At 47.6% G+C, this 17,932-nt stretch overlaps 1 protein-coding gene across 5 annotated transcripts in view; it reads left to right on the top strand.

Moving 5' to 3' along the window:
* The window catches only part of wu:fj29h11 (uncharacterized), a 47,628-nt gene that overhangs the window by 598 nt on the left and 29,098 nt on the right, over positions 1-17,932 (top strand). For 3 of the 5 annotated variants that reach the window (XM_060036965.1, XM_060036964.1, XM_060036963.1), the window contains exons 2-19: positions 246-387; positions 530-735; positions 4,529-5,067; positions 5,488-5,689; positions 6,081-7,048; positions 7,364-7,492; positions 7,767-7,964; positions 8,093-8,233; positions 8,751-9,005; positions 9,505-9,682; positions 10,147-10,313; positions 13,941-14,087; positions 14,214-14,389; positions 14,856-15,031; positions 15,209-15,442; positions 15,740-15,849; positions 16,611-16,808; positions 17,394-17,523. In XM_060036965.1, the coding sequence (XP_059892948.1) occupies positions 260-387; positions 530-735; positions 4,529-5,067; positions 5,488-5,689; positions 6,081-7,048; positions 7,364-7,492; positions 7,767-7,964; positions 8,093-8,233; positions 8,751-9,005; positions 9,505-9,682; positions 10,147-10,313; positions 13,941-14,087; positions 14,214-14,389; positions 14,856-15,031; positions 15,209-15,442; positions 15,740-15,849; positions 16,611-16,808; positions 17,394-17,523 (4,282 nt within the window). In that variant the 5' untranslated portion in view covers positions 246-259. Of the gene's footprint in view, positions 1-245; positions 388-529; positions 736-3,340; positions 3,500-4,528; positions 5,068-5,487; positions 5,690-6,080; positions 7,049-7,363; positions 7,493-7,766; positions 7,965-8,092; positions 8,234-8,750; positions 9,006-9,504; positions 9,683-10,146; positions 10,314-13,940; positions 14,088-14,213; positions 14,390-14,855; positions 15,032-15,208; positions 15,443-15,739; positions 15,850-16,610; positions 16,809-17,393; positions 17,524-17,932 lie in introns of those variants that run through there. The other 2 variants (XM_060036966.1, XM_060036967.1) reach the window with 2 other exon arrangements.

The raw sequence follows: 17,932 nt of genomic DNA, 5'->3' as shown, positions 1-17,932 counted from the left end.
AAGTCCTTTGTTTGTGTAAATGTTCATATCTGTCTTGAGTTCAGTTCTCTTCAACATAATGCTTATGAGTCATAACGAGTTAACGTAAGAACAGGTGTAAGTCCATTTCTCTCTCTCTCTCTATATATATATATATATATATATATATATATATATATATATATATATATATATATGGGTCTCTTTTCTCTTTCTGAGACAACAGTCCCAGGGTTCTACCAATGTGATTTTAAACCATGTTTCAGACCAGCGGGACACCATGGAGGAGATACAGAAGGAGGTCGTCCGGCTGTGCAACGGCTACCCGGAGGGTCTTCCAATACAGGAGATCCATGGCCTCTACCAGCGGACCTACGGGAAACCCCTGCGTCTCGGGACCCCTAAAAGGTAAGCCCACATCAGTGGACGAAAGAAGGCAGATTCACTATGTTCACCTTAGGCTACCTATCTGTACCTTGGGCCATGGTACATCAGATCAGGATGTGATTTTACAAACCGTGTCTGATGGACCCGTTTGTGTGCTGTGTAGGTTTGCCCCGCTGCAGACCCTGCTTAGGAGCGTACCTGACCATCTCTATCTGTGCACCGACGGGGAGATGGTAGTGTGGCCCATCGCATCTCGGCCATCGGCCTCGCGGTCGGCACCTTCTTTCCCGTCGCCGCCGGCTGCCCTAGCAGCAGCAGCACGCGGCCCTCGGCTGGCCTCCCCGCGGAACGGCAGCTCCGGCGGTAAAGGTGAGTGATGTCATCGGCAGCCGATGAGGTGAGGGGATGTTCCGTCCATCTAGCAGCAGCCGTTGACTCTTTTCGGAACGCCAGTCTGGTGTGGAGAGATGTCCTTGGTTTCTTTTTCACTCATAATATATCAATGGGCTTTTTGAAATGGCCTACGTGGTGGACTAAACCAGCTTGCACGATTTAATGATTTTGATTGTCTTTAATATGAAACCGTTGCTCTGTGAATGAGTACATACTTCGGCTTACGTAGAGGGGGTCTGATGAGTAGGCGGTCATTCATTGTGGCCAAGGATGTATGGCCCCATAAGCGGACACACGGCTCAATATATGGGGCCATATGCAGCCCGGTCCATCTCCAAACGATGGGTCCTGCATGCATCTTTGATGCATTGACAGTTTGTCAAATGGTGCATTCCAGGCAACCCGTAACTCGTGTTTCCAAAACCTTCTACCCGTGAAAGTGCCCTGGAACGGCAGTCAAATCTGCAGCTCACTACCCGTGAACTCATACCAGATCGATGTACTCCCAGTTCCGGCTCGTAACTTACGGGCTAAAAAGTGTCCCTGGAACGCAGCATTAGTCCTCCTGTTATGGAATCACCCAAAACACATACACATACATGCTGGAACTAATCTAAAAAAACGGACCCAAAATGATCGCAAAATAGTGTCAAGGTAATGGGGCCTAAGTTTTCCTGGTGTGAACGGGGTCATCATTGATGCAGATGAGTTCTTTGATCCGATATCTTTTGCGTTAAGCAACTTCCTTCCTTCATAAACTTGTTGGGGATTCGCTCCTTTGTTCTGGTCAAAGTTACAAAGGCCAATTGATTGAGCATGTGTTTGTATGATTGTTGTACTTGTAAAAAGGTGAATGAGTGACTTAATGCAGCTTAAAATGGATGAGGGGGGAGGATGGGACTAACTTTGCAAGTTTCTTTGCCCCAGAAATCGGAAGGGGCAGTGTGTTGTAAACGTCTCATCCGGCCAGTTATCGATCGCTGTGTGCCATAATACTTTATCTCCAGATCAGTTGGTTGAACCAGCAATTATCTGGGAGCGGTCTATGATTTGGCTCGTACTAACAAAGACACACTCATTATTCTAGCACAGATATTCTAACAAAGCGTTTCACTCACGAATAGCGCCTGACATGATGGCTATGGCATTGCTAACAAAGTATACTCAAATAGCTCTTGTATCTTGCATGCATCACCTTTTATTCATATATTGGTTTATTTAAACATTCTATTCCCACTGGATTCTGTACTTCTGCTTTGAGTTGGAGAGCAGAGTGACTTTGTTTAAAGTTTCATTTGAGTAGTTGACTCATGAGAAAATAAGGACATGGATTACTCTTTGTCCCCGTCAAAGTACAAGAATAGCACAGAGTATTTTTGGGTCATGGAGAATGTGAGTTTACAAAAGGCCCTTTGTTGGGAGACGTATGACCCTGGTCACATTCTAAAATATCCTGTAGAGACTATGTGGCTGGTGTGAATAATGTGGGTTTAAACAAAACTTTAGATCCTATTTTCTTGCACTTTGAGGGCTAGGGTTATGAAATGCAATAGCACGATGGCCTTTGAGACTGTGTCTTTGGTTAAGAACTGTCCCAACGAGATTGACTAGAATTGACTGTCACCTGCATCGCTGGTGAAAATGGATGCAAATTTAAATCAATGTTGTGTATTTCCAGCTTAATTGTGACGTGGCTTTGATAACTTTGTGTAAAGAGATGCATCTATCAGGCTGATATGTTGGGCTCTTATCTAGTAAAAAAGCAATAAACTGTATTCTAGTAGCCATATATATTCATATTGTTTTGTGCTTGAAGCTGGCCCCTAGTCACAGCTTGATAGCCCTGGTGCAGGGTCACGTGATTTCATTGGCAACAGCCGAGTTGAATCAGCTGCGGATCAGGAATCTGAAACTTAAAGACACACACACTCACACCCTCTCTTTCTCTCCCTCCCTCTGCTGCTGCTACCTCTGGTTTTGTTTTCCCTTCTCTCTCCATGTCGTTTTACATTCCCAACTCAAAAGTAAACTAAAGGTGACACCCTAGGCTGGTTCCATTTATAAGTGTATTATTGTTATAGATATTGATTATAAGTAAATTATTATATCATTATTAATGTTGCTTATTCAAACATTTAATCAAAGGCTTTATTATTACGGCTGAATATGACTAGACTTACTCTTAAGTCATTTAGCAGGTGCTTTTAAGGCCCCTTTGGTGCATTCAGGAACAGGATGCCCGATCTTGCTCAAAGAAGCTTACAGATTACAAATTATGAGTTCATTAGAATCAACCAAACAAGGTAGGCCTTTTACTTCTGTTACCCGTCTTGCATGCAAATTTTCATACACACAAACACTCAAACACACAAACACACACATGTAACACAAGAACACTTGTAACACAAGAACACTTGTTACACATGAGCGTGAAGAAGCTGTTTTTTTGCTGTCTTTTATGCAAGGGCTTTTGTTCAAAGGAAAGGGGGGGGATTACCCAATGAACGGGGGGCTCAGCAGCATCATTCTGCATCACTTTCAGTTTCGTTTCTCCCTCACGTCAGTTGTGATCGCTTCTCTGTAAGTCCTTAGGAGGAGGAGGCAGTTGATAAACACAGCAGATCACAGCAGCTGCTCTCCCATATTCAGTTGGTAGTCCATCCACTGATGTCCGTTTGTCTTGTGCCTGAACATTATGATTTGTCGTTTGGTGAACCCTAGGAGTTGCTTCAGAGAATAGGTAAGATTAAAAGGCTTGTCTCTTCTAGGTTAACCGGTTTGCTTAGTTTGATTAGGTTTTGTATTGTGTAATATATTGAAAAGATATGAGACATTGTCTTGTTTGCTTTTTATCAACATATTGTTTAATAGGACGCTGGATATTTCTCAACTACAGAAAGTTATCGGTTATTTAGTGAAAAGACAAGACAGCTGATTCGTTTAAACCTGTTGACGTCATCAAATCGGATATGTTCCGATTTTTAAAAAGATGTTTTTCAGGTTCAACCCTTTTAATGACCAATACTCATATTGTGCTTCAGGGTTAATAATAAGGTGTTTACTAAATGGATGAATAGCCTTTTATTGGCTTTTTCACCATAAATGCAAAGTGTTTTATTTACATCTTATTTGCATCAGATAAGCATCAGATGACAGCCGCTTTATCCCTTTAACACCTGGTACTATCCAGGACTGGACTGTATGTTACCAAAATCTTAGATTTAAGCATGGTAACAATTCCACAGCTATTTTCAGTGTTTCCCCCAGGACATGTCTTAGTCAAGGTGGTCTTTTGGAGGTATTTTCTAATAATAATAATAATAATAATTAAAATGATATATATATATATAGCAGTGTTTCCCCCAGCACTATGTGGTTAAGGCGTCCTCCTTAACAACAATAGGGCCCCTCCTTGACTACCAATGTATAAAAAATAAAAAATAGAATATTTTTATTTTATATAATTTTTTTAATATATTTTTTTTATTTTTTTGTTTTATACATTGGTAGTCAAGGCGGGGCCCTAGTATGGTTGAGGCGGCCACCTTAAGCACACCGTGCTGGGGGAAAAACTGGTTGTATTGTTGTGTTTGATGTCCATTTTTACCTGTCGGCGTGCCGCCCATGTACTTCCCTTTGGGGACAATAAAGTCTAAAGACTACCATAATAACCCCCGGTATTTATTAAATATTTTTCATTCCTTTTTATGTTTTCATTATTATGCCTTTTTTATTCATGATATTCTATGTTGTGTTCTTCTTGTCATAGCGACGACCATCATGGGCGAAACCCGGGAGGAAATCGTGGCCATGATTAAAGGCTTCCCCGGCGGCGTCCCCGGAAAGAAGGTGGCCGAGCAGTACAACCGGACGTACCACAAGAACCTGACCGTGGCCTCCTTGGGCTTCAAGTCCATGGCCCTGCTGCTGGCCTCCCTGGACAAGGAGCTGGTGGTGCAGGGGGAGCTGGTGTTCCACCGGAGCCACTGGCCACCAGGGGTCGCCGACACCGCGCTCGAGGCCGGGGACGGGGACCAGAGCACTGCCCAAGAGGCGGGCGAGAGGCCTTCAGTGTCGGCCCTGGGGGACGGGCAGCCGGCGAAGGCCCGGAAGAAGAGGCATCGATCGGGGAGGGGAGCATCCCCGGCCCCCCCTGCTGGCCAGCCGCTGGAGGTGAGTTCCTCTTCTGGAGGCGTCCCATCATTCGGCGTTTACCAAGCGCCTCTTGGAAAACACAGCGTTCCCGCCGGAGCAGGCGAGCCCGTAGAGACGCTGTCGCAAGATCAGCTGTTGCAGAGGATCACACAGGTTGGTTGTGTTACGCAAACCGTTAAGCTTGAATGCTTTTGCTTTATGATCTGGTTTATCTACATGTGATGATTACTGATGAGTGATGATGATGACTGATGGGTGATGCATGCTTGCCAATCTCAAAATGCAACTGAAAGTGCAATCTTTCACCTAAGATTGCACAGTGTTTCAGCAGACAAAATCACTGTTCATAATGAAAAAGTGTGTGTCTATTGTCTAAGTGTCTTACGCTTCATTAATCATGAATCATCATTTATCAGGATGAGAGGTTTTAATCTAATGTTCAGTATCTCAGTCTAATATTACACCTACCAAATGAGGAGTCTGATTTTCAGATACTAGTAGAACCCGCCTGTTTTTTAATCTGTGTAGCATAGCAACACTTCCCTCGGTGACTGTAACACTGATGTGTCCTAGGTTATGAAGGAGGACAAATTGGCTGGCGGGTCAATGGCGCGGCTGGCCGAGAGCTATTCCGAGCGGTTTGGGGAAGCTCTCCCGCTGGAACAGTACATGACTCTGTATGACACCTGGGATTCCAGACGCCCTGGGAGACCATCCGGGGCGTCGGCGGAAGCCGCAGAGCCGCGCAGGCCGGTGCCCACACAGCACACTGAAGGTTGGTGCTTCTCGGTGTTTGACGTTTACAGAGTAGAAAATGGACTCTGGCTTATTTATGGTACCTGGTAAATGTTCAACTGAATTGATGCACACGTTAAGAGAAGAATTCTCATGTTTAGATATGTCATAGGGAAGTAACTCAATATCATTGCTTCGATCTCAAAAATCTAAGTAACATTTCAAACCCCCTCCTCCTCCTCCTCCTCCTCCTCCTCCTCCTCCTCCTCCTCCTTCTCCTCCTCCTTCTCCTCCTCCTCCACCTCTTTACTCCCCTTCCTGTTCACTTCTCCTTCTCTGCGCTCCTCCCTCCTCCGCCTCCTCCTCTCCACTCCTCCTCCTCCCCACTCCTCCTCCTCCCCACTCCTCCTCCTTATCTTCTGTCCTCACAGCTCCCACCACGTCTTCCATTGCGACTACAAAGGACTTCCTGTCCTTTGGCTCCCTGCCTTCCAACATCCTTCCCCTAATGCCCGCCCACTCCCTGGCTTCTGGCCTCCTGCCCTCCGGCGCCCTGCCCTCAGAGGTTCCCTACCCACAGCCCTTCGGCTCCAGGCATACCAGCTCCCTGTTCTCCAACTCCCTGTTCTCAGACTCCCTGTTCTCCAGCTCCATGCCCGCCGGCACCACGCCCACCAGCTCCTTGTTCTCCGGCCCCAGGCCCACCAACTCCCTGTTCTCCAGCTCCGTGCCCGCCGGCACCACGCCCACCAGCTCCTTGTTCTCCGGCCCCAGGCCCACCAACTCCCTGTTCTCCAGCTCCGTGCCCGCCGGCACCACGCCCACCAACTCCTTGTTCTCCGGCCCCAGGCCCACCAACTCCCTGTTCTCCAGCTCCGTGCCCGCCGGCACCACGCCCACCAACTCCCTGTTCTCCAGCTCCGTGCCCGCCGGCACCACGCCCACCAGCTCCCTGTTCTCCGGCCCCAGGCCCACCGGCACCACGCCCACCAGCTCCTTGTTCTCCGGCCCCACGCCCGCTGCCTCACTGCCCTCTAAGGTGGCCCCCCCGGTGGCCATCGGCTCCCTGCCCATCAAACCCCCGCCCGCCGGCCCATCCGACGAAGACTTCCCGGCCCTAGGCGCGGTGGTGGCCAGGGAGCCCCGGCGGGCCACCCCGACCCGGCCGCCACTGGAGGAGACCCGGAAGAACTCCCCCGTCTTCAGGGACGACTACCACGGGCAGCTGCGGCACGTCCACGCGGCCAACCGGCGCGCGGCGGAGGTCCTGGAGGCGGACAACGAGGACGCCAAAGGCCGGAAGAGGAACCGCGTGCTGGACCCGGAGACGGTCAACAGCCTGGTGGAGGGCGTCATACGCGACCTGGCCGATGAGGGCGAGTTCGTCACGCAGGAGAAGGTGAGCCCTGAGTGACACAGGGGCAGTCAGCGTCACCATTAGTCCTCTTATGGCGTGGAGGACACAAACTGTGATGGAGTGCATCGACAAAGTATTTTCAATGAGTTTGCTTTGGCTTTCAATCAAACACAATGAAGCCCAAGTGCTTATTTCCATTGTGGTCCTTTTGGGTGTGTTACTCAAAGTGGGGGCAAGGCTGGAGGGCAGCATTTTTTCCCTCTCTCTCTGTCCTCATCTAGGACCCTGTCTTTATCCGTCTCTCTCTTTCTCTGACTCTTTCTCTGTCTCTGACTCTGTCTGTCTCTGTGTATCCAGGTGGTGTCCAAGGTGTGCATGCTGATGCAGGTCCCGTCCCTCCGGTCAGTGGGCATCTTTCAAGCCTGGCACATACCGGCAGTGAAGGAGCTTCAGTACACCATCCGGGAGATCAACATGTTCCTTGAGGTACGCCTGCTTTAAACACTTCCCTGCAGCCGGGTCGTTTTGACACTCACCTTAATTTAAATGAACAACAATAATTATGCTGCAAAACATCTTTGATTTTGAATCTTGAATCTTCCAATGTAGTTTCCTTTTTATTTATTTTTACATTTGATTCCTACCTTTGTTTATCCCTACGAATGGCCTTGTGTCTGAAGGGGACTCTATCAATAAGCTTGCCTCGCCTTTCTTATAAAAATGAATATTCATCCACGGGTGTCGTTTGCCTTCTTGTTAGTCCACCGAGGCGGCGACGGCCATTTGCACCCTTTATGAGCTGGGCCTGTCCCTGGCCGGCCTGAAGGAGAAGAAGCGCTACGAGGAGCTGAACCTGGGCCCGCTCTGCAAGCTGCCTATCGTCCACCGCATGTTCAAGATAGACAGCAGCACCAAGGATGACGATATCCCTCAGATAGAGACCGTGGACATCCTGAAGGTAGGCTTCATTTCAGATAGGTCGATTTTTATGTCGTAGTTAAGGCGGCAGGCCTGTGTTGCTTTAGGCGGCCGCCAAAAACTGTGTCGCTGTTCCACTGTTAAACTCGTACTCCTCCTCTTCCATAGAGCCTGCGCCATTTCAGGCACACCGAGCACAAGCAGAAGGTGGACCTCGCTGAGTTCATGAAGCATCTGGCGGACCAGCACAGCTGTGAGTCTCCCTACGAGCTGGGCATCCGGATCCAAAGCCTGGGCCTACCTATAGCGGTGAGAGACCATCTCCCATGGAGGGAAACCATTGATCCAAACTTTTCCATAAACCCCATCCTTTATGGATAGGAATGATCGTACTCAAAAAGAAAGGCTTTTGATATAATTTCCTTTGTGAGGTCAATAATCATAAAACAAGTTTTAGTTAGTTATTATCTAGTTCCTGGTCATTTGTCACGGATGAGTTACTATATTTCATTTCTATGAGTGTGGTTTAAAAATTACTCTGGGTTCGATGATTTCAGCAAACATTGAATGAATAGGAGAAAGAACTTAATGGAGATCCTCCGCTTTCAATTTAACAGGCAAATAGTAATTTACAATTCAAACGTAATGACGTCAATCCCTGACCGGAGTGCCTTGGAAGGTTAAGCAACTATTGCTCGTCTCTATGTTTGTAGAAAGATCGTTTTTAAGGAAAGAAAATAGAAACGTTAAGGACACGCAGAAGCCACAGTCATGAATCCCTGCCCTCTGGCCCCGCCCCCTGCCCCCTGGCCCCGCCCACTCCCAGACCCTGAACAAGGTGATCCGCCTTGAGCATCAGAATCTCGAGCGGGCCCAGCATCTGATCCAGAGGGAGCTGGAGGAGGAGGTGACGGACAAAATGAGGAAGATGAAGAAGAACGTGATGGATCCCTTCTCCGCCGCCTCCTTCGGCGCCGGAAGTCTGGAGCTCCGCAAGAAGTACATCTCCATGGCGGCGGTGGAGGTCGTGCTGGAGGTCTTCACCAACGCGGCAGACATCTTTAGCTCCAAGCTGAACAAGGTGAGATCCACCGATCTCTTTTGTCGAGACCTTCGGGGGAATGGAGCAGGATAAAGTGCAGCGTTCGACCATTTTAACGTCTGCAGTGACTGCGACTACAAAGGACGCTTGTATGGATTGCAGTGACAACAAAAGTGCTAACTCCCATAACATACTGACATTGCATAACATACGAGCATACAAACTACTTACAAACATAATTATTCTGTTCGGAGGACGGGTGCTTTCCTCAACGAAAATGTAATCAAAGGCTTACGAAATTAACTAGTATTAAAGCAAATAAGGTTTTATACACGTGACATATGGCGTTACTCACGCCAGATCTCAAAGTTACTAATCTTTACACGATCATGGGATTGGATACGGCATAATCTTTGGGTAACCACGATTGTTAACGCAAGGATTTTATTGATTGATTATGATTTTTCCATGAAAAAACCTCTTTGGGGTTATGAACAACGACCTCCTCGGCTGATGTTTCGTGTCACTTCCTGTCCAGCGCGTCCAGGACTTCCTGCTGCAGGTGTCGGGCGATCGGCTGTGTTCGGCCATGTTCCAGCTGGCCATCTGCGGGGGGTCCCTAGCCGTTCCTCAGGACCTGGTTGCCAAAGACCAGCCGGCGAAGGCTGCAGGGAAACCTGCTACACACGAGCCTGCGGTCGCCCTGCCCAGTGAAGGTCAGCCAGCACACTGTTAATCCACTGGTGATGCACACATCATGGGAACCCGCATCACAAAACACAGCGGGCTGATTATGTAAACGCAGGTGTTTTTCATATGCAGGATGATCAATCACATATATAGTCGAATTAATATTAGAATTCTACTTTGTACACACAGAAATGAAAATAAAAACATACAGGCCTAAAATTAAGAAATACACGCAGAAGATGACAAACTGATTTAGAAAAAAAACTGAAATCTCATGTTTTGTTTTATATGTCTCGTCGTATCTCTTATAGTATTCATGAGAGTACCCAAAAGCTATACTCATATTTGACCTTCAAAAAATCTGTTATCCAATGTAAACTGAGAGATCAAAAGTGCCCCATTTTGGTTCTAGATGAAGGATGGAATGACTTCTATTGTACTGAATAAGCACTACTGAGTCTCCTTTCTCCCTGGTGCTTGTCCCTCCCAGATGCTGTGAAGCAGTTCCTTAGGACCAGTCTGTCCAACCAGAGTACAGCTCTCTCTCTGAGCTCCATGGCTTCTCTGGAGAAGAAGCTGAGCTCACACTTTAAGCTCCCGGAGTTTGGGTCTCTGCAGAGAGGAACCTTCCTGGAATTCCTGGTTAAAAACGTCCAGGTATCTCACACACACTCGCACACAAACACACGCACACACACACACACACACACACACACTGGTATTGCCCTGCAGGTGGCCCTACCAATGGAGCGATTGCAGATAGTGGCTCCTTGAGATAAAAGCACAAGAAGCACTAACCCTAATATTCTACAGGTTTTTTTTACACAAGCAATGAGAGGATGGATGCTGTATAGTGTATACTAATGAACAGGCTCAAATGGGCTAGTGAAATCGAGCGCAACCTTCCTGCGGAATCTCTGATTGGTGGGTGGGCGTCTCCTGTTTGACAAAACCAAAAATGCAGCACGAGCGCACCAAACATATTTTCTGCTGTTTTGTCTGTCAAAGAGGCTAGCTAGTCTTTATCAGAAAATCCACGATTTCCAGCTGTGTTATAACATGACCTGGTGATAATAATACTAATAATTTTAAAACCTTGACATAATCTTTCAGATGTCTATTAAATGACAGTTGGCCACAAGACGATTCTATATATGCCTCTTCTTGAATTGCTTCATGTTTTAGTCGGCAGAGCCTTGTAATGCTGCGTAGCATGATAAGCATGATAAGGTGCAAGGAGCAGAAAAAGTGGACATGGGGGCTAATTTTCAGTTGAAAAAAAACGCTGGCATTAGTTTCGCAGCTGAGGGCGTATTCATTGCCATAACAACGTGAGCTAATCAACAAGTACAACATGTTCTAATACTAGAGTATTAGAACATGTTAGACTCAGGCAAACGCCCTCAGCTGATTAAAGGTGAGCGGCAGAGGGGACTTAGTGTCTTATGTATTTATTTATTTATTTTAATCAATTTTATTTTAAATAGACATAATACCAAGGGTCGGAAGTTTTACAAGAATTTTGATCTTACAATGTCATGACAGAGGGATTTGGTGTCGTTATTCATGCTTGAAAGATGAACATATATTATTTTTTTTGAAAGGGAATAAGCTGATGAAGCTGACAAGTGACCAATGTTAATTTTTAATTAAATCCAAACCCCAGTGAATCATTGTTTCTCTGTTTTGAGATTCACACAGACTTAGCAGTCTTGTTTAAATGTTACAAATTGAGTTCATAAACTGAAGTTGGAAGTAATTTTAAGTTGTTGCAGATGTTATCTCCGCTAATTTTATTAATCTAAATAAATAAATATTAGCAGGTTCTGAATAGTAGGCTACTTCAATTCAGGGATGGCGTGATAAAATGTCTGTCTCCTAGGGGGGGAATGAATGAAAAATAATTGAGAACCACTAAGACACGATGTACTTGTTGATTAGCTCAGCTAAGCTTGTTATGGCAATGAAAACGTCCTCAGCTGATAAAATAATGGCAGCGGTTATTTTTAAACTGAAAATTAGCACCCTTTTTAACAAGATTTTTTGGCATCAGAAGTTTTATAAAAATGTATGGGTCCCTGAAGTTGAGGCAACATAGTTTAGTGCTCCCGAAATAGTGGTCTGTTTCTCATAGTATTCGACTAGTACATGTTGTACTTGTTGATTTTTTTTGCATCAGAAGTTTTATAAAAATGTATGTTGATACAGTTTATAAAATTGTATGGGTCCATGAAAGTGAGGTGACATCATTTAGTGCTCCCGAAATAGTGGTATGTTTCTCATATTATTAATCTAGTACATGTTGTACCAATGTGTTTCAGTAACATATTCAGGAAAATATGGTCATTTTTGAGTGAAACTTACACAAAGGAAATTTAATATACCTCAAATTTGTTTATTCCAGTTCACATCCAAACAGTCTTTTTTCATTTCATCACTTTAGTGGTTCAGAACTGCATTATTTAGCTGACACTGCCAGCTATCCTCTTAGACATACAAAAGCATAGTAACTAATGACGCGTTTCCACTGCAGGGTGCGGTAAGGTTCGGTTCGCAAAGGTGCGGTACGGATTGCGTTTCCACCGCCAAAAGTGGGCGTGACCCGGACTTAGCCGTACTCGTTTTGCCCTCGTCTTCAGTACTCCTCCGTTGGGGTACTGAGACGCCTGAAAGGGTGCCGGAAAATTAGAGCTACACACCCCCTCCGTTGATTGGTCGACAGAATCGTCACTTCCGGGCAACGTGGGGATAAAAACAAACAAACAGTAGCCTTGAGGTATTATTCTTTACAATGAACATGTCGCATAAAACGCTTGCTTGGGCGAACAAGGAGGTGGAGACGTTCCTCTGCATTCTTGGGGAGGAAGACGTGCAGAGGGAGCTTGATGGAGCAGTGAGGAACGAGAAGGTCTTCCCGCTGGTTTCTGGTCGAATGGCTACACCAGGGGTGCCAAACCAGTCGATCGCGGTCTACCAGTAGACCGCCGATAGATCCCAAGTCGACCGCGAGGGGTGAAGAAAAAAAATAAAAAATTGTAAAAAATAAATTTATTGCGTGGGACATATACGCGCGGTAGCGCATGCGCTGTCAACAGCAGTTGAAAGCCGTCAACAGTAGTTACGCAGTCCTAAACGTTGGCATGGCTGAGGGGAAACGAGTTAAGACCTACCATTTTCACCCTGAGTGGGAGGAAGATAATATTGATTATTGTTGAGAAGACGCCGTGTGCAGACGGAATGAAACCCCCACTGAAGTCCGTAGGTCCACGATACAAACCACCACCACCACCACCACCCCCCCCCCCTCCACGATACAAACCACCACCCCCCGCTTGAAGGTAGGTTTGACTGGTAGATCTCGGGAGGTTGGCTACTTGAAAAGTAGATCTTGGGTCGAAAAAGGTTGGGCGCCCCTGGGCTACACTGTGTCGCGCTGCTATGATGTCACGATGTTTACGTAGCTGCCGCGGCGATCGACATTCGGCCTACCATAAAGGGTAGTGTCGGCGGTGGAAACGCGACCTCGGAACTGAGCTGGGCTATACCGCCCCCTCCCTATCGGACTGAGGCGAATCGTACCGTACCCTGCAGTGGAAGCGCGGCATTAGAAAAAAATAATTCTTGGATAGGACTTTATATACTCGTATACCCCTGTGGCTTCCTGGGGTTGAGCCCCCCCAAAAGTCAGAACCTAGACTCGCCCCTGGTTAAAAGTTTGCGATTAACTATGTCTGCACACCATGTACAAGTAGTATCCTAGAATGCATTACAGCAATTGCACAGAGCACAAATATAAAATTATCTTAGCTATAACTGAATCAACAGTTTGAAGATCAGTTGTCGGGTCTTGAAATTATTGTGAAACGTATTCGTCTTGTGAAACATGTTCTCCATTTGACCATATCTTGTGTGTACCAGTGTACTGTGTCCCATTTTGTAGTGTTTATTTACCCCTCTGTTGCGTTTTGAGCGTCCAATGCATTAGGGAGTGCCTCCAATCGTGGGATAGTTGTAGGGAACAGAAATGGTCCAGGGCTCATATCTCTCTCTCTCTCTCTCTCTGTCTCTCTGTCTCTCTGTCTCTGTGTCTCTCTCTCTCTCTCTCTCTGTGTCTCTCTCTCTCTCTCTGTGTCTCTCTCTCTCTCTCTGTGTCTCTCTCTCTCTGTGTCTCTCTCTCTCTGTGTCTCTCTCTCTCTCTCTGTGTCTCTCTCTGTGTCTCTCTCTCTCTCTGTGTGTCTCTCTCTCTCTCTGTGTGTCTCTCTCTCTCTCTGTGTGTCTCTGCAGCTGCTGCAGGAGACTGTAGGGGGCGCTGTGGCCCTGGGTGGTGGTGGCGGCGCAGAGCTCCAGGGCTGTGGCTTCCGGCCCAGCCGCCAGGATGTGTTTGAGTTCATCAAACAGTGTGGAGCGTTCACCTCCTCCGAGCCTGACGCGGTGGGTCACCTCACTCACTCGCTCACTCACTCACTCACTCACTCAATCGATCACAAACAATGAATGACCTCGTGAGATCCACACTGTCTAACGTCATCTTCTGTACCCCTATCATCGTCACCACAGCTGGTGCACATTGAGCGGGCTCTAAGGGCCCATTACAGGGTGCGTGACAGCCGGGACCTGGGCTTCGGGCCCCTGAAGACGCTGGCTGACCTGGTGAAGCGCCAGAGAGACCTTCTGGGGGGCGGGGCCTGCGTCCAGGTCCACTATGAGACGGCCCTGTTCGCCAAGCACAGCAGGTACACTGTGTGTGTTTGTGTGTTTATACCGGTCAAGGCGCATTAAGGATCAGCATCTCTTTTACAAGAGAGATCTGATAAGCAGCAACACACTGCAGGGCAAAACCGCAGTGCACCCTTACAAACCATAAAGTAGCCACTTACAAACACTAACACACACACACACACAAACAATACGGTACACACTTGCAAACAACACAATACGCTCGCTATGCTGTAGAGTACGCACTTACAAACAACACAGTACACCACCTTTAATTTTTCTCCCCAGGTCTAATGTTTAGCACTAGCCAACAGTGTGGCTGTATGTCTTGATGCGTGCGTACTGCGTACATGTAAACATAGGTCTTACGTAAACGGTTGACTAAACAAATAGTATTCATCCAGGATCGAGGAACTGCAATCATTTCATCTGTCATATCCCATGGTTATTCATATTCCTCCCCTGGGTCATGTTGTCCTCCAGCACCACCGACGTGTGTGGAGCGTCTGTGGGTCTCCTGGGGGAGGTCTCCCAGGACCAGGCCCTGGCCTGCCTGCTGTCCTGCCCCCTGCTGGAGGACCTGGAGCAGTGGAGCCAGTGGGAGGTGGTCTTCAGGCCTGTCCACGGCCCGCTGAAGGACTTCATCGAGAGGAACGCAGGTACACCATCCCGGAGTGTGTGTGTGCGTGTGTGTGTGTGTTTCAGTTTCATGGACATGATATCTATGAAGACTACGTGTCAAAATAGAGAGGCTTGATACACCGGTTGGGTTCCTGTGCACACGATGGGATAATTCAGAGAGCCTAACCCCAACCTTAACCCTGGATTATCCGCAGCCGTGCCGGCCAACTCTGATTTGGCGGCCCTGGAGGTGAGCCCGGGGGTCCTACTCCGCATCACCACGGCGACGGGCGACAAACTCTTCTCGCAGGCGGCGACGAACCTTGACCCCGTGGGCACCGCCGGCCACCTGGTGTCCATGGCGGTGGCGGACGGCGTGGTCAACGTGTCCACGGCGCTCCTGGCCAATCACATGGAGAGCGCCCTGGCGGCGGGCGTGGCCAATGCAGGTAGAGGCCCCGCCCTCCTCCGCTCTTTGCTTCCCGTCGCTCTCCCTCCTCTTTCCTTCCACAAGCCTGTTTTCAAACTGTCTGAGGGATCGGACACTAGAGGCTTATTCATGAATTGTTCCCATTATTTTCCCGACATTTGTTTTCAAGCAACATATCAAACATGTATTCGTCCGATATTATTTTCTTATTTATAACTGCAAATCTATCCAGAGGTGGCCTGATGGATGGATGGATCACAGCGGGTCAGTGTTGCAGCGGGGGCATTCTAACTGCTGTTTTTTGTGTGTTTGTCAGATATGTCTCAGGGGGACGATGACGTGTCCAGCTACGGATCTGTGCCCCGCTTCCTCCTTGAGAGCATCACTCGGATCCCCCCCATGACCTGCCAGGCCCTGCTGCAGCAGGTGGGTACCCATGCTCCACCCCCCCCCCCCCCCCCCCCCAACACACAGGTTGGACGTTGACGCAACGCAAGGGGGTTTACAGACCCATTACGTCCTTGCCATTACCCATTACGGACCCTCCTTCCATCCAACGCAAGGGCATAATGTCAACTCCAAAAAATTGTACCTTGTGTAGAGGTCTAGAGGAAATGCAACAGCAAGGGCTGTGATTGGTCCGCTCCCTAAAACCCGCCGCAGAACCAAGACAGGTTCACGACTGCGTCGAAGCGTCTGCGTGGTCATTGCGTCGCGTCCGTGGATACATAACTGAGCCTTAACTAAGTGCTAGGCGGCATGGCCAGAAAATGATATCACGGTGTAAATGAAAATGATGACGGTGACCGTGTGCATCACGGCAGGACACTGGGTGGTGCTAGAATGCAGGGAAACTCTTCAATTTTTTTACTGACCCACTCATAATAGAACCGCTGTATGTCGATGTTCAAACAAGGTCATAATGCTTCCAAACATTCTTCCTACCTTTTGTCCTGGAAGAGTTCTTCTTGTAGGGACCTACATACTCACTCACTCTCGGACTCACTCACTCTCAGACTCTCTCAGACTCACTCGCTCTCAGACTCACTCACTCGCTCACTCACTCTCAGACTCACTCACTCTCAGACTCACTCATACTCACATTGCTCTCTCCCTTTACAACTCCTCCCTCTTACCTACAGCAGCTCTTAGATGGTTAACATTAAACCCCCCTGACCCCCCTGCAGGTGTTCCTGGAGCCTCTGTACCGGGTCTTGGGCCAGGCCAGCTCTAAAGCCCTCCTGCTGGCTGTGGCTCGCTCGGACCCCCGGCACCTCAACCGCCTGCACCAGCTCGCCATCCGCCTGGGGGTCACAGAGTGGATCAAGGACTACCAGAAGAAGATGGACCCTCCCAAGCCGCGGGACACGCTCACGGCTACAAAGGTCTGCTGATCGTGATACATCCACCCTTTTTTATGGCAAATGTTTTGATGGCTCCATCGCTCAGAATGGATGACACTGCATTATCTCAAGAATATAACAGTTGCCTTAATATAAATCGACCCCAGTATTATTATTACCCCCCGATTATTAAGAGGTCCATTAAAGAAATGAAAATAAATAAATAAAATGTAAGCTCAACATGCCGGCAATACGTTTTGTAGCGACCTGGGTATGATTCCAATCTTGGGTCCTTGGTTACATTTCATTCCTTCGCCTTTCAAACCAAGATCCCTGTCTCTCGTCCCTCTCCTGTCCATAAAGGAGCAACAAATCTTCCTCAAGATTTACATTTTTTTATTTGGCCATTGTCTATGCTATCAGAAAACCCCCATGTTTAACGAAACCAAGAGAGGACTGGGCATGTAGCCTGTAGCTTGTAGCTACAGGCTACATTCCGGGTTTGTTTGTAGAGTTGTCGACACAGGGCTGAGTGGTACCTCGGCTCCACTCCCCCTTTAGTGTTCTCAATGATCGCTTCTCTTATTTTTTCGGGGCCATGTTTTCTGTTTCCGTCCGTCTGTCTAGCCTGACTTGATGGACTCCTTCGGCGGCAGCCTGTCCGCCCTCAACCTGAACGGCGATGACGACTACCTGGACGATCCCGCCAAGGAAGACAGCTCTGAGACGTCGTCGCTCAACCGCCAACGGCTCCCAGGTGAGAGGGGGGAAAACTGCAATGCATTATGGGAGAGATTGACGGCTAGATCGGTACACGCCTATGTCAACGTTTCATGTTTTGCTGTTCCGATGCTTCTTGTTAAAAACATCGCTTATAGCTTATACATTTATTAACTGGGGAAATGATACTTAACGGTCAATGTATGACTATCTATATATTCTATAAGAAATTAGTCTAGTTTAAAAGCAGTTGTATACTTTATTATACAGTGAGATAGTTAGGAAGGTATGGGAGATAGTGGAGAGACATGCATCAATGGACGACGGGCAGGAATCAAACCCGGATTGCTGCGATCAGGACTGAGCCTTAATGGTACGCACTCTACTCGGTCAGCCACCGGGGCACCCAGAATTTTCTTTGAAATATTTTTTAAGGTTAATGCAAT

Source organism: Gadus macrocephalus, chromosome 18 (assembly GCF_031168955.1).
Source record: "Gadus macrocephalus chromosome 18, ASM3116895v1".
Classification (NCBI taxonomy): domain Eukaryota; kingdom Metazoa; phylum Chordata; class Actinopteri; order Gadiformes; family Gadidae; genus Gadus; species Gadus macrocephalus.
Note: the sequence above shows the minus strand (reverse complement) of the source record. Positions and strands in the feature narration are given on the sequence as shown.